This window comes from Alosa sapidissima, chromosome 19 (genome assembly GCF_018492685.1).
Source record: "Alosa sapidissima isolate fAloSap1 chromosome 19, fAloSap1.pri, whole genome shotgun sequence".
NCBI lineage: Eukaryota > Metazoa > Chordata > Actinopteri > Clupeiformes > Clupeidae > Alosa > Alosa sapidissima.
In genome coordinates this window covers 10,596,162-10,617,055 of record NC_055975.1, presented here as the reverse complement: position 1 = coordinate 10,617,055, position 20,894 = coordinate 10,596,162, and the positions used below count along the sequence as shown (strand labels likewise).

Sequence of the window (20,894 nt, the reverse complement as noted above, 5' to 3'; positions counted from 1 at the left end):
CCACCCTCCGAGGCATCTGGCTGTTGATGTCGCTCTTGTTTCCAAGAAAATACTCAGGGGACTCGCGTGCCATACGTGGAAATGCGTCCACAGTGGAATGGGAGAGTGGACAGGGGACCGACTGTGCCCGTATAGAGTGACAGCCAACTGTATTCACAATGCCGATTAAACCACTCACTGAACTCTCGCAAAGTTTTTAAATGAACCTTTAAAACATTCTCTTGTGTTTAAGCTGATTCCCATTCAGTAGCTTGGTGGAGACAGAGCACATAGCATATATGGAATATCAAGTGGCAATACTGGTATTCGTTCAGCTGCCAGCCTGACCCATTAGACAACTGAACTCAGTGTATTTGTACATGAAATAACTGAAGTGGAGCAAAAATAATACAGTTATTCATCGAGGGCAAATACGTTGTTGCCTTATTGCCGACGGGGGTTTAGGAAAATGTATCAGGTTTTGTATCAGCTTACTTGTCAGTTACTTAATGTAAGAAGTATAGCGGTCCGGTGGTAGTCAATGCTAATTGGTCAAAGGCTGGTCCAATGGTTCCAAGTGCTGCTCACTCATTAGCATTCAGTGACTAGAAACAGTCTGCAGTGGATGTAGGCCAGACCCCATTCAGACAGTGAATTCTGCTCTCGTTATACCAGGCTAGACAGTTCTTGTCCTCTCTCTCTCTCTCTCTCTCTCTCTCTCTCTCTCTCTGTCTCTGTCTCCCTCTCTCTCTCTCTCTTTCTCTCTCGCCCCCTCTTAGGCCAGACCCCATTCACACAGTGAATTTTGTTCTTGTTATACCAGGCTAGACAGTTCTCGTCCTGAAACCTCTCTCTGTTTTCTTTCTCTCTCTCTCTGTTTCTCTATCACAGTCTCTCTCTATCACTTTCTTCCTCTCTCTTTCTCTATCACAGTGCCACACATGTATCTAGGCTCTTCTTTCCAAATTTCATTATGGGTGGCTTACGGTGAATCGCTCAAAAATGTAATTCCCAGAGTGTATAACTGATGCCATCTGTGTTTGAAACTGAGCGTTAAACTGGTTGTGTAATTTCTTTCATGGGTGGCAGTGTTTTCTGTAGCCTTCGAGGGCATGTGGAAAAAATCAGGCAGGGATCTCCCCAGACTTGAGCAAAGCTAAGCGTAAGTCCACCTCTGTCCCCCTTGGCCCAGGCGAATATTACTGGGCACTGAAGTGTGAAGAGCCCCATGCATTAACAGATAGGAATGTGGCAGATTGCTCCGTTCAAGAGCAACTAATGTGAGCATTCACCAGTTAGTGATGGGCTCAAGCCTGTATGAGAATAGATACATCCATTTCAAACGTTGCTTACAGAAAAGTTTGCAGAAACTGTGCAAAATACAGAGAAAATGAGCACTGAGTATCCACCTGTATCCATATCCATAGCCATATCTTACATAGGCCATAAATGAGCCTTAAGAAATTCTGCTGGGGCGTGGCCCTAACCATGCTAACGTCAAAAACTCTATTGTTATAGAGGTAAAGTGGTAAGCTTTCTCCCAGGTGAATGGAGTGCTTGTTTAGTATTGGAGAATGCACTCTCGCAAGGTAAACTGAAACATCCAGTCCAGTACATCTAATTTAAACCAGCTTTGAAAACAAAACTCAATAATGTTTCATATAGTATCATCAATACCTTGTAATAACACCAGTAATTATCAGTGAATTTCATTAATTGAATCACAGACATGGTGATATCTGTTACCAACGCCACTCTCACTCGTGCCATATTGATTAATTCCTAATCAGTGTGTGTTGAATGTGACTCCATTGTGCTTTATAGTGTAGCAATACAGAGGGCACTGGAAGGTGATCTGAGCTGAGGCTGAGGGGTTCGAAGTTGAGAAAGTGAGTAGTAAAAGTTGCTCTTGTCCCCTCAGGTGCTGTTTGTCATGCTTCTGGTGTGTGTGTGTGTGTGTGTGTGTATGTATGTGTATGTGTGTGTGTCTCGGGGGCTGCCTTCCTTGTTGACAGTGGCCAGACCCACAGCAGGGAGGGCACAGACACACAACAGCTGACTGAGCTCCTGCCGTGGGATTCTGCCTCCTCAGCACATCCAGATATCTACTCTCCCACTCACACACACACACTCACACACACACAGATAGAATGACATAAACTCTCATATACACAAAAACACACATGCACATACACATACACACACACACTGACACACACAAATATAGACATACTGTACCCAGACAGACACACACATGCTGTACATAACGAGAGACAGACACAAACACAGTTACTAACAGACATGCATTTCCACATAATGTATCTATAGTGTTCCTTATTTTAATCTAATGTCGTCTCTATGGATCATTCATGAAACTCAGAACAGAAATAATTCATCTAAATATGCCTGCTGTCTGGTCAATAAGCATTAGAGGACATCATCAAACGTCCAGGATTAGATCTGTAACCATAAAGCCCTAAGTGGCTCCACCGTGACTCATACAGTGTGCTGATATGAATCCATTCAGCATCTTTACACTGTGCTGCAATGTGAACCTTTTTAGTGTGAGTGCGGCCGCATATATTCCCCGCTCATTATGGGGAAGATGCGTAAGGAGGCCTTACGTAAGGCTTTGTTTGTGCACCGTCCTGCTAATCAAATGATCTCCATGAGTGAGCCGGGGCCGCGGTCGCTATGGCAATCTGCTGTGTGCCACGGCACTGCGTTCGGCCCGCTTGCTTGCTCCGCGCTCCTTATACTCCTCTCCACTCCACTCTCTCTCTCCCTCGTTCCTTACACCCTTCTCCACTCTACTTTCTCTCTCCCTCGTTCCTCACACCCTTCTCCACTCCTGCCTCTCTCCAACTCTTTTTTTTTCTCTCATGCTGTGTCTCACGTTTTCTCTCTTATCATTCTCCTTCTTTATATCTATCTCTCTATCTCTCTGTCTCCTTTACTTTTGTCTCGCTATCTTTTTTTCTTCCTCCTGTTTCCTCTGTCTTTCCTGATCACATCATAAAGTATTTCTCACTATCTCTCCCTCTTTTAGAAAATGAAAGTGTTATCACTCTCTCTCTTTCTCTTTGAAAAAAAAGTGGTCTTACGTGAATGTTTTTATTTTGGAGGTGGGAAAGGTTCACTGGCCTTTGGATGATGGCACTGTCTGTTACGTAATGACCTCAGTGTCTGGGGTTATGTAGCTCAAGAAGCAAACCTGAATTGCTAGTTTACATAATCAGAATGCAAGAGCTGTTTTGTGTACAACAAGAAATGTCTTAAAATAGAATATGCTATTGAGACTAGACTCCTTAGATTGTTGTAGGGACATTGATTACAGATGTATTTCATCTACAAATTATCCACTTATTAGTTGAGAATGTTTATTTGAAAAGAAGAGTGAGTTTAGGTCAGAATACCAATATCCATCCATCCACTGTCCTATCAAAGCAGTGCTTTAAGACCTCCAAACACCAAATTGTTAAACTGGGGTACCAGATGGACAGATAGAATTCTGTATGATACAGATATGGTGTGATATGGACCAAAAGCTATCTTAAATCAATAGTTTAGATGAAAGGAATATATATATATAATATGATCAGTAGTTTTGGGGGATAACTAAGTGGCTATTCAGATACTGTTCTGAGAAGGTATTCACTGATATTGATGGTATTACTGGTATGCTGTTGATCAAGCGTAGGAGTTCTGTTATTGTGTGTGTGTGTGTGTGTGTGAGAGATGCTTTTATCTGTTGCTTGTGTCACGTTGATCAGCAGAATAGAGCAGCCCATTGAAACAAGACCTCTTTTGATCAGTCCTTTGATCATGGCGGTGGCGTTCAATTACCGCCGCAACCACTACCGTGTGCTCCTCTTTGCCAAACACAGAGGACGGGCGGATTGGGGAGAAAGATCAAAAGAGCCAAAATCAGACGTCTGGGGCCAGGTGAAGTGTTCTGCCTGGATGCATCTGGCTTCAGCCACTCTGACTGAAGGAGAGAGGAGAGGAGAGGAGAGGAGAGCAGGGTGAGGAGGGTCGTGGCACGGTCTGGCTGTTGCCTATCTGGCTCCTCAAGAGGCCATAAAAAGCACTGGGAACAGCACTTAATGAGCGGCCGCAAAGTACAAAAAAAAGGTCATATGGACGCACATGGGCGCCCAGTTTGTAGCTTTAAAAGGACTGTTGGAAAATTGCTCTGGGTCGGTGCTGACTTTTATGTCCTTTATGGCTTCTCTTAGGTCGCTGTTTCTAAGGTGAGAGCACTGCAGTTTGGTGTGTGCGTGCGTGTGTGTGTGCGTGTGTGTGTGTGTGTGTGTGTGTGTGTGTGTGTGTTCTGGTGTAGTGTATTCTATGGTATATATTGAGTGAGTTCTTCAGTTTCAGTTGTTCCGTGTTAGTTTTTTGATGCCTGTGGGGAAAATACTCTTCCATTTTACTCTTTCCATTTTTGTTTGAGTGTGTCGGTGTCTTTGTTGAGAGATAGAGAGAGCTATAGTGTGTCTGTGTGTGTGTGTGTGTGTGTGTGTGTGTGTGTGTGTGTGTGTGTGTGTGTGTGTGTGTGTGTGTGTGTGAGAGTGTGTGAGAGAGAGAGAGTGAGAGAGAGTTAGTGTGTGTATGAGAGAGAGAGAGCATGTTAGTGTGTGTGTTTTCCCTCAGCCCGAGGGCAGATTTACTAGGAAAGTTAGCAAGCAAATTCCCAGTCGGAGCTGAATGAAATTCCCATGTCATGTCGTGTTTCTACCACTGCTGCCCAACCCCCCCCACCCCCCCGCCACACACACACACACACACACACACACACACACACACACACACACACACACACACACACACACACACACACACACACACTCCACTCCCTCTCTGCCCCCCCTCCCCTAACCCCTCATACTCCATCTGACTCACTCCACTCCCTCTCTCCGTCTCTCTGTCTCACTCACGCTCTCTCTCTCCCTCTCTCTCCCTCTCTCTCTCTCTCTCTCTCTCTCTCTCTCTCTCAGTGCGCTCTGTCAGCAGTGCACTTCACTTCCCCTCGCCTCTCTCTCACTCCCTCCTCTCTCTCCTCCTCCTCTCTCTCTCTCTCTCTCTTTATCTCTCTCCACTCGGCTTGTGTACTAGTTGTTTTCTTTCCCTTCGCTTCTCACTCCACTCGCTCCCACACACTCCACTCAGCTCCTCGGTGTGTGGAGCTTTGTGTGTGTGTGTGTGTGTGTGTGTGTGTGTGTGTGCGTGCGTGCAGTCGGCGTCTCTCCTTCCCTCCTTCTCTGTGTCACATTCCTGCAGCCCCGGTGGCTTGACCCCACCGGCCGCACACGGGGCCAGCTGAGCCCGAAACAGGCTGCCTGAGGTTGGGTCGACATGATCGCGCTCCGTGCCGCTGCAACTAACCCCCCCCTCCCTCCCTCGAACGTGGATAGCCGCCTGCCGTCTCAGCGCTGGGAACCACTCTGTTGATTCAACAGCGAGAGTGTGTGTTATTATCTCTTCTCCGAGGACCAGATCTGTGTTTTTTCAATCGGGGATCAGGAGGGAATCTTTTCGTTCTAGCTTTTAATTTTTCTCTCTCCGCTGAAAGCGCCCTGTCACTCAATTGGAATTGCCCGAGTGGATTACTTCTTCTGTGGAGCTGTCAGCTCCAAACCCAGTCGCTCACCATCTGGAGAGGTGAGGACGAGGACCAAGTGTAAGTTTCAACTTTTCACTTCAGCGAGTGAGCGAGCAAGCACCCATCAGGAATCTGTACTGTGCGAGGGCTGATTTGTTTTCCCTGCTCTCACTTGTAAACAACTGTAGCGGCGATTGTATTTTTACAATAAGGGTATTCATGGTTAAGAAATTGACTTTAGGTTGTTCCCAGGGAGCTCAGTCAGTTCAGTGAATCAGCCTGATGGCCAAGCGCTGCTCCTGTTGTGGCCAGCCGTGGCCTACTGGTTGGCGCTTCGGACTTGTAACCGGAGGGTTGCTGGTTCAAACCCCGACTAGTAGGCACGGCTGAAGTGCCCTTGAGCAAGGCACCTAACCCCTCACTGCTCCCCGAGCACCGCTGTTGTTGCAGGCAGCTCACTGCGCCGGGATTAGTGTGTGCTTCACCTCACTGTGTGTTCACTGTGTGCTGAGTGTGTTTCACTAATTCACGGATTGGGATAAATGCAGAGACCAAATTTCCCTCACGGGATCGAAAAAGTATATATACTTATACTTATACTATACTCCTGCACCGTCAGACGATATTGTCAACTGTTTGAATCAGCCCCAGAATGACAGTGATGCTTTTGATTATGACGCCAAGTAGATTAGCTTGGACAAAATAGCCTTGTGTAATATAATAATACCCTTTTTTCCTGTTGGTAACTTCGTTGTCTGTGTCATGCAGCATCTCCATGTAGGTATGATGTTAAGCAAGTTCAGTTCAGCTGATTGAGTGTTCTGTGTGGGTCTATTGTAATGTGTGGTCATTTCATTCATGATCTTTTTTAATGTGAAGAGAGAATTACAGATTACGCGTTTGATGGTGTACGTCAAACAGAAGGCTTCAGCCTGGTCACTAGCATCAGTTATACCCAAATGAATGGTCAGGGAAACCACACTGCAAACATACAGACAATAGATGCTGAATTCCAGTGTTCTGTTCCTCTGTCATGAGAGACTATCTATCTATCTATCTATCTATCTATCTATCTACAAGCGATGACCGCTAACTGTTCACAACTGTGAGGGAAGGAAATGTGTGTGTGTGTGTGTGTGTGTGTGTGTGTGTGTGTGTGTTTCACCAGACACAGACACGTCACGCCTACTGAGTTAGTTTAAAAGACAGGACCCCCCCCGCCCCCCAATTTCCCTGCCATTCAACTCTGTGGTTTTGTGCGTGTAATGACAACATGGTGGGGGGTTCCGAGAGAGAGGGAGAGAGAGAGAGAGAGGGAGGGAGGGGAGAGAGAGAGAGAGAGAGAGAGAGAGAGAGAGAGAGAGGGAGGGAGGGAGAGAGAGAGAGAGAGAGAGAGAGAGAGAGAGAGAGAGGGAGGGAGAGAGCTCTTCTCTGGGCTCGTCTGCTCACACTGCAGAGCTATCAGGACTTCCTCTAACACTTCATGTTAAGATGGAGATCTTTTTGCCTTCACGCAAGTCTACTGAAGGGGGGCTGGGGGAGGGGTGGGGTGTAAGGAGGTGTGTGTGTGTGTGGGGGGGGGGGGGGGGGGTCAAGTCTCCCGAGACCCGCTGGGAGTCAATTTTAGTCACATTCCCTCAGAAGGGGGTTGTGGGGGGTGGGATAGGCCAGCTGCCAGTGATTTTTTTTTTGTGAGAATGTTGGGGGGCGGGGGTCTGTCTCGTGGACAGACGAGAGATAGTGTAGTGTGTAAAAAGTTCAGGGTGTTTGGACAGATGAGAGATAGTGTAGTGTGTAAAAAGTTCAGGTGTTTGCCCCCCTGTGCCCTTAAATCATTCCTGTTCCCGTTCCCTGTGTGCTGCTCTGTGGAGAACTGACAGGAGGGACAAAACCCCAGGGGGCCAGAGCTACATACACAGAGGAGCACAGATGTACAGTGTAGTACGCACACACACACACACACACACACATGCACACACACACACACACACACACACACATGCACACCGCACACACACACACATGCACACCGCACACATGCATGATATGTGTGTGTGTATATACATAAAAGCAAACACACACACAGCCACATGCTGGGGCATATGCAGTGATATCCATCATGTCATCTGTCCTGATCCTTCTATCAGTAGGCATTTGGGCCTGTGTGGCTGATAACAGGCTCTCCTTAGAGTGAAACTCTCCTGCATCCTGTGGGAGACTAGTCCACCTGACCCCACCCCCCCACCCCCGCAGCAGAGCTTCAGTTTGTGTCTCTGAACAGCTTTGTTGTGTGTTTCACCTTCTGTCTGTGTGTTTTGGGCTGTACTCACCCAGCTGCCAGTCATCCATATGGGAGGGAGCGCTTCTCCCAGGGCTCTCTTCCTGAACTTGTCTCTCTCATAAACACATTCTACCTTTTATTTTTCCTCCATCCCCCGTCACACACTCTCTCTCTCTCTCTCTCCTTCTCTCTCTCTCAGCTTTCTCCATATCTCTCTCTCTCTCTCTCTCTCTCGCTCTGTTTTTCTCCCTACTCTTGGTGCCTTTTCTGAGGGGCTCTGATAAAAAGAGCAGATGTGAACCACTACTTCCTGGCATTTGGTGTGTATGTGTATGTTTGTGTGTATGTGTGTGTGTGTGGCTTCTTTTTCTGTGAGTGGATTTGTCCTCTTGTATACAAGCTTGTATGAATGAGTGAGTTCAAGTGTGTGCATAAGTGTGTTTGTGCCTTTGGGTGGGTGTGGTCTGTTGTGTATATTACTCTATTGTGTATCTTTGTGTGACTAAGTGCATCTCTCTGCCTTTGCATATGCTTACTTGGTGCGAATCTGTAAGTGCCTGTGTGTGGTGTGGTGTGCGCATGTGTATGTAGCAGCAGCTTTGTGTCACGTCCTCTGCAGCCCCCAGCCCCACCCCACCACCACCACACACACACACACACCACACACACACACACACACCACACACACACACACACACACACACACACACACACACACACACACACACCCTACTTTCTCTCTCCTCACCTCGCCCTGGGCTACCATTAGACAGGAGGCAGTGACCAGGGACACAGAGGCTACCTCACACACACACACACACACACACACACACACACACACACACACACACACACACACACCCTGCTCTCTGTCTCCTCACCTCACTGCCCAGGGGGCAGTGACCAGGGACACAGAGGGATCTTTGTTCAAGGCTGGGTAGCCCTGGGCTGGGATTGGTCAACCTACTGGCCTGTGGAAAAGGGACGCAGGAGCCACACAGAGGCAGGGCTTGTCCAGGGTGGACAGAGTAGTGATCCAGCTGCTGGACCAGGAGTGCTGAGATGAAGAGTTGCTCCTTTCAGCTGAGCTGCTGGACTTACTTGAGTTGTGTTTGCGTTCTCCTCCTCTCTCTCCTCTCTCCTTCTCCTCCTCTCTCTCCTTCTCCTCCTCTCTCTCCTCACTTTCCTCCCCTCTTCTCCTCCTCTCTCCTTCTCTTCCTCTCTCCCCTCTTTCCTCCTCTCTTCTCTCTCCTCTCTCTCTCCTCTCTCCCTCTCTCCTTCAGTGGCCGGTTGCACAAAGCACCTCAAGTTTTTTCCCTTAAGTATGACCCTTAAAACTTAATTTCTCCTTAGGTAAGGGATTTACTTAAGGGTGTTGCACAGAATACCTTAAAATGTTTCCTTAGTTAAGGAGAAATGTCAAGGGATTTACTGCACTGAAAGGGATTTTCCGGCACAAACATTCTATAGTTTCCACGGAGATTGTTCAACAGCTGTAGCCTACAGCTAACTGCCTTTGCCGCGATGACGTTAGTTAACCCACCAAACACAGTAGGCCTAAAGCTTAATGATCTTATCATTCATCTTACCTTAATAATATTCGCGGAAATTATCCAGGTAGCAAGTAATAAACTTCATTTATCAGCATCAATTCAGTTAATAATATGGTTAAGGTAGAGTCAGATGTCCCTTAGGTTTTTCCCCTTAGTTAGACTACTAAGGTCGTTTGTGCAACAGTTTAAGGGATTTGTTACAAGATAAGGACAATCGCTTAAATACTAAGGGAACATGTTAAGGAAACCTTAAGGAGAAAACGTAAGGGTGTTTGTGCAACCGTTTTTATTTTAAGGGACCCTTAAATCAGATTTTAAGGGAAAAACTTAACTTAAGGTGCTTTGTGCAACCGGCCACAGGTCCTCAGTGCTAAACGATAGACTTTGCCATGTTTGTAGTTTGGGTTTCGCCTTCTTTGCTCCTGTGTGTGTGTGTGTGTGTGTGTGTGTGTGTGTGTGTGTGTGTGACTTCACTTACCCCCTTTCTCTCTCTCCTCTCTCTCTCTCTCTCTCTGTGTGTGCGTGTGTGTAGTGCACCTTTGGCAGCGCTGGTCGGCTGGGGCAAGCGAGTAGACTAATCAGCTGAAGATGTAGCACCGGAGCTGGTGGTTGGTGTGTGTGTGTTAGGGAAAGGTCAGTGTCAGAAGGAATCACACTCAAGCAGAACACAGGGGCCCGGCGGTGGGCATGTGGTCACTTTTATGAGGGCACCCACACACACCCCCATCCCCCAACCCAATACCCTCATTAAAATACCATTTTGCTCGGGAAAGCAGGGGGTTTCAGTGTGTGTGTGCGTGTGTGTGTGTGTGTAACCACACATTACAGTGGTGGCAGGGGAGTTGTTGGTGGTTGTGTGTGTGCGTGGGGGGGGGGGGCGGGGGGGGGAAGGAAACCAGGGCATACCAAAAGCTTTCCTCTAATATGTTTTCATGGATCTACTCCCCAATGCTAGTTTTACCAGAGGGGAGGGAAAGTTCAGCAATTAAAGAGAAATGAGCTTGCAGGCAGATAGAGAGAGAGGGGAGGGGTGGGCTACTAGTAGCTGCTTTGGTGTGCTGATGGATTTGAGTTAATAGTTGTATAGTTTGTCCAACAAGTTGCTACAATCAGGTCGTGCAGTGTGTTAGCTTTTTTGACTTTTTTGAAACACAGATAAAAAAAAAAAAAATCTGACTCATTTTTGGCATTGTGCTGCTCTCCTCACAAAGCCCAGTCTTTATTAGCGAACTTGATGGTCTGAAAGTGTCACTTTCACAAAGATGAAGTTCCGTCAAGGCCGCTGAAGCGTGGTGCACTCACACTAAAAGAGCTCCGGCCTTTTTCCTTTCTCCTCCACGACCACCCAAGACATCCTTGCTGCGCTACGAGGTCTGCCAGCAGTGTACCATGGCCCGCCGGCCCGCTGAAGAGACTCAGCTGACGCCTGCACTCGCTGACCTGTCCTTCAGGGCTGGGGTCATCCCTGGGTCTGCTCTCTCCATGTCCAGCGATGTACTGGGTTTAATCGTCCGTTGCATTTCATTTGGGTTTTACGTTTTTTCTTTCTTTTCTTTTCTTCTGTTTTATTAAGAGCCAGCAAACTGCATAGCCCCCTCTGAGGATCTTTTTAAATTAAACCCGTATATTGTTTAGGGATACTGTTGTATGAATATTTAAAATGATCACATTTTGCTTTTTCTTTGGCATCCTACATGTCCAAATGAGGTTCAGTGCTTTTCAAACAGAGAAGCTCAAACTGTTGCCTCTCCGTCAGCTATGGACAGGTGCACTAGGAACTCAATGAGCTGGTGGTTGAGTTGTTCACAGTGTGAAACACACCCATGCGTTTCTTACATAAAGAGCATTGCAGTATAGTTGTGTTTCTCCCTTCAGGTTCAGCGTCATCTCATTCAATGGGAGGCTACTCATTTTTGGAGTACTTACTGTAGAGCAGGAAAACTCTCCGACTGAGACTGAGACTGAGTTTAGAGTCTCAAAGACAGCCCAGTGTTCTAGCACAGCACACATCACATCCTGAAATTGAGTAATTAACATACTGTATGTTGCTAGTTTCTGTCTTGAACATAGCAGACTTCACATTCACCACCCATACAAAACTCGATACGTGCTTAACTTAAACACAAAGGGGGAAGTTACTGTATGTCGATACATGGATAAAAGGATCTTATTGCCAAGATATACAAACTGATTGAGACGTCCTTGATCTGATTGGACAAAAGTTCCCTGATTATCCTGACATGAGATGACCACATTTGGTCACCATTAGGCGTGACTATCAAAGAGGCCTCTCTAGGCGTTGGAGACAGTCGGACATGACTTCACTCAGCCGTGCTCATTCAGTGATTATACTGCCTCTCTGACTAATGTCTACTTGGGTTATGATATCATTAAAGGGCTTGATGGAGCTTGTGTCCACCCACAGCGAGGGTGTTATTTCACAAAGCGTGGCTCTGCTGCAGCGTAGTACGCTACGCTACGGCACTCCCCTGGAAAGGGCCTAGGGGGGCCGCCACTCTGGATATGTGTTTGTTTGTTTGGGTGTGTTATGAATGTGATCTGTCAGGAAGGAGAAGAGGCTGTGTGTGTTTGTGTATGTGTTTGTGGGTGGGGGGGGGGGGGTGTGAATGTGTGTGAGCAAGCAAGACAGAGAGGTATTGTGTGTGCGAGTGTGAGTGTGTGTGTGTGTATGCATGCATGAGCCAGACTCCCTGTGTGTTTGTTTAGTGATGCTAGAGGGGAAGACGGACATGTTAGCTGCCACTGCCACCGCTGCTGCTGTTTGAACAGGGATGCCCAAGAGAGGAAACTGTGTCACTGTCTCTCTCTGTTTTTCTCTCTCTCTCTCTCTCTCTCTGTTTCTCATTCACTCTATCTTCCACACGCTTTGTCCCTGCACTATCTCTTCCTGTCTGCCATTTTATCTTGATGTCTTTTTTTCTCTGTCTATCTGAATTTGGCTCTTTCCTCCATCGCTCGCTACATCTCTTTGAGCTCAGTGTCTCTGGAACTCGTTCTCTTATGACTCCCCTATCTCCTTTTCTCTCCCTCCACCCTCTACTCATTTGCCCCTCATTGCTTCTCTCTCTCTCTCTCTCTCTCTCTCTCTCTCTCTCTCTCTCTCCCTCTCTCTCTGTGTCTGTCTTATGTCTGGGTTAAGGTATAAAAAAAAAACAGAACAGACAGTGGGTGTGTGCCTGTCTGTCTATCTGTCTGGCTGTGCCTGGAGGAAATGACTGACTCAGTGTGTCTACTCTGTTGCCCTCTGTAGTTTTTTCCCCTCTTCTTCTTATTACCCCCATTCCTCCATGTCTCCCTTACCCCCTCTCCATGCACCACATGCAGATCAAGGTGCTGCATTCCTGGCATGTTTGAGGAGGGAGAGCCTGACACTGGGAGCAGGGAGAGGAGAAACAGGCAGAGAGTGAGAGAGAGAGAGAGAGGAGAAACAGGTGGAGAGAGAGAGAGAGAGAGGAGAAACAGGTGGAGAGAGAGAGAGAGAGAGAGGAGAAACAGGCAGAGAGAGAGAGAGAGAGGAGAAACAGGCAGAGAGAGAGAGAGGAGAAACAGGCAGAGAGTGAGAGAGAGAGAGGAGAAACAGGTGGAGAGAGAGAGAGAGAGGAGAAACAGGCAGAGAGAGAGAGGAGAAACAGGCAGAGAGTGAGAGAGAGAGAGGAGAAACAGGTAGAGAGAGAGAGAGAGAGGAGAAACAGGTGGAGACAGAGTGTGTGTGTGTGTGTGTGTGTGTGTGTTGAAGAGTCAGCTCCTCACCATCAAACCAGCCTGACATGCTCCTGACATCCTCTGACTTTACCTTTAGGCCGCATTTTTCCAAACGAGAAATAACATGGTCTAACGTCCACAAAAAAAGAGGTTTGCACCAAATAATATAAAATTATATGATTTGCTGCAAAATAATAGCATTATATTATTTTTAAAAATAATGAAAAGATAAAAATATTGGAAGATGACCTCTGTGGATGGTCTATATTTGTATTTCTGGATTTTCAATCACATTTCTCTGCACTTGGACATTACTAATCCTCATCTGATCATTGATGTCCTTAGTAAACACACTGTGCTCCATGTGAATCCAAACCATTGAACTGTGTTTGGCCCCTTGCATGACCAGAGTATGACATTTCACCAACACGATTCTGATGCCATCCTAGCAACACCCAGGATTTTGCGGGGATGGTATCCAGGATGTTGCTAGGGGACGGTGTCCAAGATGTTGCTAGGATGGTATCAGTTGGTGAAATTTCTCCAGAGAAGGTTGAAATGGAGCAGAAATCAAGGATTTTTTATTTCACCATGTGATGGGTTTTCCCAGAATTGCACAACTGTCTAAACACAACAAGCTGTCTGAAATTTGGAGCTGTTTATTTGCAGTGGTTAGCCCTCACTGTGAGGGTCTCTATGATCGTTAAGGATGCTGTATTCCAAAAGACAAGCCGACCTGCATTTGAAAACATATTTTCATTGAATAACATAACACAGAGTTTGTTAAAGGGGTATTTTGACAGAGTGTGCTGTCAGCCAGTGACTCTCCCAGTATGCAGGAGCTTAGCATGCAGGATACAGCTCCCATGTCTAATCTGCAGGGCGGTGGTGGTGGTGGTGTGGCTGTGGCTGTGTGTGTGTGTGTGTGTGTGTGTGAGAGAGAGAGAGAGAGAGAGAGAGAGAGAGAGAGAGAGAGAGAGAGAGAGAGAGAGAGGAGAGTGTGTGTGTGTGTGTGTGTGTGTGTGTGAGAGAGAGAGAGAGAAAAAGTGTGTGTGAGTGAGAGGAGAGTGTGTGTGAGAGAGAGAGAGTGTGTGTGTGTGTGGTAGTTTTGGGGGGGTTTATACAGGATGTTTGCCATTCTTTTTTCTTTCCTGAGACTGGATAATCTCAGAGCCGTGTTTTGTGAGTGGAACGAGATTGAGGTGGACAGACTCAGGGCAGTGAAATGGAAATAAATCAAGTGTGTCACAGCAAGTAGAGGCCAGTGTGTCTTTCTCATTGGTTAGCCAAAAATACAAGATAACAAAAGTGCCGTTTCCTTGTGTATTTGAATCTGTGTGTGCATGGAGTGCTCTGTTTTTGTGAGATTGCGAGTGTTTCTGAGTGTGTGTGTGTGTATGTGTGTGTGTATGTGTGTGTGTATTGTAGTGGGCTAACCAAGACTCCAGTGTTATCGTGCGGAGGAAGTGGAGGTTTGTTGTTTGGCCTGCATTTCTCTCTGCTGGCGTATTGTTTCCGACAGACGAGGTCAGCATGGACTGCTGCTCTTAATCTCGTAACAGGGCATCGCTCTGAGCTTAGCTTTTACTCATCCTCGTCGTCACGGTCACAAGATCTCTGTGGAGACGCTCTGTCTCAGGTCACACGCTCCTGACTCCTCCTCATCCTCCTCCTCCTCCTCGTCTCTCCCGTCAGAGCAGATCATGCAGACACAGCACTCCCTCTTTATGCCTCCTCCACTGCTCCAAAGATCTCCTCTGCACTCACACAGGGCTGCAGACCCTGGCCTAGATAGGAGAGCCACTCTGGGCCGAACTGGGGCCACATCTGGGCCGAGCCAAAGCGAGATTCTCTCCAGAATCAGCTGCTTCTGCTTCTGTCAGGCCCGGACCAGATGAAGGGTGGATCAGGACCAAACCAGATCTGGGAGAATCAGGACGAGACTCTGTCCAATATCAGGGCCAGATCAGGGCCAAAGTCTCTCTAGTATCAGATGCTATCATCAGCAGCTGTGTGTGTGTGTGTGTGTGTGTGTGTGTGTGTGTGTGTGTGTGTGTGTGTGTGTGTGTGTGTGTGTGTGTGTGTGTGTGTGTGTGTGTGTGTGTGTGTGTGTGTGTGTGTGTGTGTGTGTTTGTGTGTGTGTGTGTGTGTGTGTGTGTGTGGGGTGCTCATAGTGTAGGTATGTGATGACAACGCGTGCTTAGTGGCACAGCTATCTCCTGTCCTCCCGCACAAAGCAAACAGGCTCAGTCAGCAGTCTGCGTGGAGCTGGCCATGGCAAGAGAAAAACACAGTCACCACCGTCGCCTTGGCTACAGCTACTGTCACTGCGCGGGAGAGAGAGAGCTGTGTGTGTGTGTGACTGTGAGTGTGTGGGTGAGTGTGAGTTCACTCTGGCTCTCTGTTTATGTCTCATTTGGAGGATGTGCCAGAGGATCGTGCTGGCAGGGCTGTCTGCTCAGACATCAAGTGCAAACTGTCACACACTGCAACAGACGAGGACAGTGTGTTTTCTCACAGACACACACACACACACACACACACATACACTGTCATGTGTGGACCACACGTTTCTGTCCCTCTGTCTCTGTCTTGGTACAACCCCTCACTCAAACAAACTTAAATTCCAGTGTTGCACTGGTTTGGCTATATCTTATGACAGTTGTGTCAAAGCAAATAGCACGATCAGCTAGCAACAGATATACTCAGTTTCTCTCTCCTTTCATCCACATCTCTCTGTGTCTCTCCATCATACTGTCCCGTCTCCATTTCTTCTTCTTCTTCTCCAAGGTCCTCATCGGTCATTCTTTCCTCTGGTCCTCTTCCCCTTTTCTCCTCTCGGGTGTGTCGGTCTTGGAGGAGTATGATGGATGACTGAGGTCAGCATTAGTATGATGGAGGACAGCAGGAAGCTCATTCTCTATGAGCCCAATGTACTGTCGCCATTCCCTTTATCACAACCAGCTGCGAGGTCTCAGCCTGTGGTGTGTGTGTGTGTGTGTGTGTGTGTGTGTGTGTGTGTGTGTGTGTGTGTGTGTGTGTGTGTTCCACCCACTATTTTAAAAACCTTTCTCCTTAAAATAGGACATCTAACACTACAAAAAGGATCATTCTGGTGGAAGGTAGTTTGATCTCCATCCGCTGTGCAAACAAAGATGAAAGCGTTGAGTGTTTCCTTTTCTCCGTGGCTTTAGGTTTCCCATTTGGATTCAATTCTCTCCCTCTCCTGCTCTCTCTCTCTCTCCTGCTCTCTCTCCCTCTCCTGCTCTCTCTCTCTCTCCCGCTCATTTAAAATACAGGGACCTCACTGAGCTGCTCAACACCATTCCAGCACGACGAGCCAAAGACATCAGTGAGATAACATTTTCCAATTGTTCCGATATTATTCTTGACTCCGGTTCCCTACACTTCCTCTCGCTCCTTTTGTTTATCTGGGATGAGGGTGTCATGATCGCACACTGCGCCCCATCATCATCACAGCCTGACCCTGGAGCCAGCAGGCCTTACGTCAGCCTGCTGCTTTCTTCACTCGGACAGACCGATGAGGGAAACAGGGGCTATAGGAGAGGGGTCGTGTTTCTGTTTCTCTGAGAAAACTCTTGACTTTCTCATGAGGAAACTCATTGCCCCTGGCAAACAGCTTTTCTAATAGTTCTCCAGCCTCATGATTTCAAAACTCCGCCATCACACAGTTTTTTTTGCCTGACCAGATTAGGCCGTCTTGCCTATTTCCATATCAAAGTCTTACCCATGAGTGTGCTGTATGCGTTTTTTTTTACTTACGAGCCAAGTGTACACCCTTTGAAGGCTGGGGATGTGAGGGTAGACATAGCCCGTTGAAAATGAGGGAAGTTGAAGTAAGCACAAAAGTCTCCCGTGCCCTCCCGGCTGGGCTGCCTCTCCCCCAGTCTGGCAGCTGCTCCACCTGTTTGTCTCCGCACTTTGTTCCGGGTGCTGACCAGAGGACCTGCGAGCCTTGAAGAATGCTGGGCCAGCTCGAAGCTGACACGCTTTGTCAACAGGGACTTAGACTTTTGCCTTCTGTTTTTAGAGCTGAGTCGCTGTTTACGGTGTTGCCCAGTGGGTGGTCTGCTTTGGGTACCCAGTGCAATAGTGGCAGATCGGTTAGTGTCAACCTCACATTTCACTCTGACTCTGGTTTCATACAGCAGGTATAATGACACCACCTGAAACTGATTAATGCCAACTCTGGTTAAAAACTCTGCTCGTTATTGTTGGCTGGCATCAGTGCACCAAACTTCACTATAAAACTTAAATCAAAAGCAGACATTTAACCTTTAATAGACAGACACAGTCCATATAAACGTGCCAGACGTTCTACCTAATGCAATACTGTGAAAGTAGTGCTCACCAGGGAGCCCCAGGAAAGGCAGTTGTGCAACCAAAACTCTCCAGCCCGTAGACTCTCATTTCAGTCATACTGTATACATACAATTATAAGCTACATATCTCTACTATATCTTTGCCAAAATATACAGTATAAATGCATATCAGGTTGTATGGACTTCCTGTCATCAATGTTGTCGGATTAAGTTGCATGTAATGAGCTAAACAGCGCAGAAGGAACCATGAAGGAGTAGGGTGAAGGAGCAAATCCCAACTTGGGCTGATGTCGTTTTGGCTGTGTCTACCATTTTAATGTTATCTGTGTTGTGTGTGTGTGTGGAGATTGTGTGTGTGTGTGTGTGGAGATTGTGTGTGTGTGTGTGTGTGTGGCGGGGGGGGCGGGGTTGTTGTAGCAAAATTGTTTGTGTGGGCTTTGATGTTCTAGTTTCATCTGAGCTTGTTGGCTGCGGACCTGACTGACGCCAGGCACCGCTGGTCAAACTCGTGAAACGCCACAGGCCTCTGGCCCAGGGACCCGGTGGTCTGCTGCCAAACGGCACCCTCACTTTGTTCTGGCCGTCTTGATTGTATTATTAATAGATGACTGGAGTATTTTAAAAAGGGTTGGATAGCAGAAACAAAAACAAAAAAACCTTAAAACTGTTACTGTTAATGAAATGGCTCTGTTCTGGGCTGTATAGCTGATTGCTGCATCAGGACCCTTGACTGAGGGCCAGAGAAAACATGGTTGTAGTCTATCTGTTTGAACCTCAAGTTTGCTAGTTATGCCAGTTTCTTTGACCTGGGACTCTAAGAGCTTTCTGTGGTAGTCTTACTGACTGCTTGTCTCACTCCGAGTCTTCTTAGTCTTGTGCTCTGACACAGAGGAGAAATTTGATGATGAAGAAAATTAGGTATCACCTCTTATGTTTTCATTCCTGAATGAGAGCTTTGACTGTCTACTGGGGCTGTTTAGTTAAAAAAAAAAAAATCTCATTTCATGCTTTGATGATCATTGCAAAGACAGATGCACCTTATCCCTTTTTAAAAATCATGGCTCAGACAAGCTGAGTCCACATGGAGGAATTAGGAGAAGAGAAGGGCCAGTAAGAGGATTCTCTCTGTTAGTCGGTACGGTGTGACTCAGCACAGGGGCTTCACGGCGTTTCATCTCCTCTGTCTTTGGTCATGTCCTCTCTGCCCTGGTATGTGTAGTTCTGAGACGACTGCTGGAGGAGACCCATGAGCGCTTGTCCGCAGCCTCCCTCCTCCCCCAAGAGCGCTTCAGCACAGCAACAGATGACACCCCCCCGGATGGCCCCCCACCCCCGCTCTTAGGAAACGCCAGAACAGGTGAGGTCCCTCGAGGACAACCGAACACAACAGGCTTCACTGCGAGTCAAGTAGGGGCTAGCCATAAACACAGTCATTGCAATTAACATGATGCCTATATAACTAGTCATAACCACAGCTATACAATCGTAGTCAATTGGAAGCAACTGTGTCCCGTTTAACTACTTGTGCAGCAGTACACTTAACCCTTAAAGGAGGGAATGTTGAGAAATGAACGTTCTAAAGAATATCTGGGTTCATTGAATTCAACATAGAATTTTAGAACCTTCAATTGTTGCGGAACTTAGAACGTTTTCTAAACCTACACCTTTAAGGGTTAATAACACAGTGTGATGTGTAGCCCTCACACTATGGCTTTCGGTGGAGTTATATCATCTGCTTACGCCAGCCAAGTGATGCGGTGGCTGAGTCATTGCCAGTCAGTTTGCACCGGCACGTTCATCTCTCCAACTCACTTCCTGTCCTGGGTTCTTCTCTGCATGAATGTACAAAAGAGCTTCAGGACGTAACGCGTGAAAACACCTCATTAGAATGTTGCCATGTTTTTAGCCATGAATTTGAAAAATGCACTCAATGTCTTTCTTTTTCAACTGTTCTTCATTTTGCCATTAGAAAAGACATGCATACTGTACATGTAGTTTGGCCTGAACACAGACTTCTACTTACTGTTGGGTACTTGTTATTAAGCTGCCTGTGTACTGTAGGCTTACATGTTCATACTTCACAATTTCACTCAGATGCTTTTGGGATATTAGATTTGGGATGTTTGTGTGCACTGCCCAGTGCTGACCACCTGTGGGTAGTTAACATAGTGTTAAGGTGAGGACACGCTGGCTGGGGAGCCCCTCAGAAACAGCTCTGGGAGCCAGGCAGGGGCCTTTGTGGTATCCATGGGGTCTGGAGCTGCTGACAGTGAACTTGGGAAATGGCTTCTCTCTGCTGGGAGCATATGGAGTTGATTTGGAATCCCCCTCTCCCACCCCCTGAGGCTGTTGGGATAGTAATGCAAGCCAGGGGAGGGAAGTGGGGTAGGGGGGGCTGGGGGTGTCAGGGAAGCTGGGGGATCTCCAGTGGGTGATGATGTTTAGGTGACGTGATGGAGCCCCTCCTCATCCTGGCTCTTTCGATGTTGCGTTTAGTGAACAGAAACAACAAAAATACGCCAGAAGAGATTTACCGAGGTCAATAGCAGCCTTATCTTAATTTGAACAATGATGTGAATGATGTGTTGTGCAATGTATTGTGAGTAACTGTCTGTGTTTAAGGAGGCTTACAGGAAAGCCTTGCAACGTGTAAACACTCATCAGGACTCAATCAAGGGGAAAGCTGATATTGTCATTGGCTTCAGTGAACGTCACTGCTTTTGGACCCAAAAACCCAGTTACTGACCTGGTGTGACCTGTGCATTTCGGTTTGAATTCAGAATTTGGCTGTTACGTTGTCTGGACCATGTGAATTCAGTCTGCAGAGCTCATTATCTTTTAACAGTACAGTGCAAACTGTGGTACTTGTAAGGAATTTAACTTCCAGGAGAACCGAGATGTTTTGTGCCAAGTAGCTTTCAAGGAGACGTGAAGGTGAACCCTTGACTTAATATGAGGAAGTCATGCAGGCTAAGTAGACAAGGCATCTCAGGGAGGGAGGGAGGGGAGGTTGACTTTTTTATTCAGGCCAAAGGGGTCTTGGGAGAATCTGGAAACAGAAGCTGTGTGTCTGAATGTCCTGAGCACTTCCGAGGAGTAGGAAAGGAAAGGGCTGTTTTTTTTCTTTCTGTCTTTCTTTTCTTTCGGAAGGAGACAGAACCCCAGACACACATGCCTTTGTGGCCTCACAGTTGACCAGATCTGACCACAGTCTGTCCCCCCGAGCAGAACAACTGGAAAAGTCAAATTATGGAAAGATTCCACCAGCCAAGTCTTTTCACTTTTATTAAGTGTTTACAATGCGTTTCATCAACAGCACTTTCCTCTTCTTTTAACTTCTTTGAGTCTTGTGTTTTTTTCTTGGTAAACAAATGTGCTCAAAGACGCTCTGGCTCTATTTGTTAAGACGC

General features: G+C 47.0%; 1 protein-coding gene across 3 annotated transcripts in view; it reads left to right on the top strand.

Annotated features, from left to right (window-relative positions):
• The window catches only part of LOC121693254 (protein eva-1 homolog A-like), a 37,014-nt gene that overhangs the window by 13,038 nt on the left and 3,082 nt on the right, over window positions 1-20,894 (top strand). The window contains exons 1-2 of one of the 3 annotated variants that reach the window (XM_042072562.1): window positions 4,966-5,662; window positions 18,704-18,841. Coding sequence is in view for 1 of the 3 variants with exons in the window: in XM_042072561.1 (XP_041928495.1) it covers window positions 18,704-18,841 (138 nt within the window). In the remaining 2 variants the exon portion in view is untranslated. Of the gene's footprint in view, window positions 1-4,965; window positions 5,663-18,703; window positions 18,842-20,894 lie in introns of those variants that run through there. The other 2 variants (XM_042072561.1, XM_042072563.1) reach the window with 2 other exon arrangements.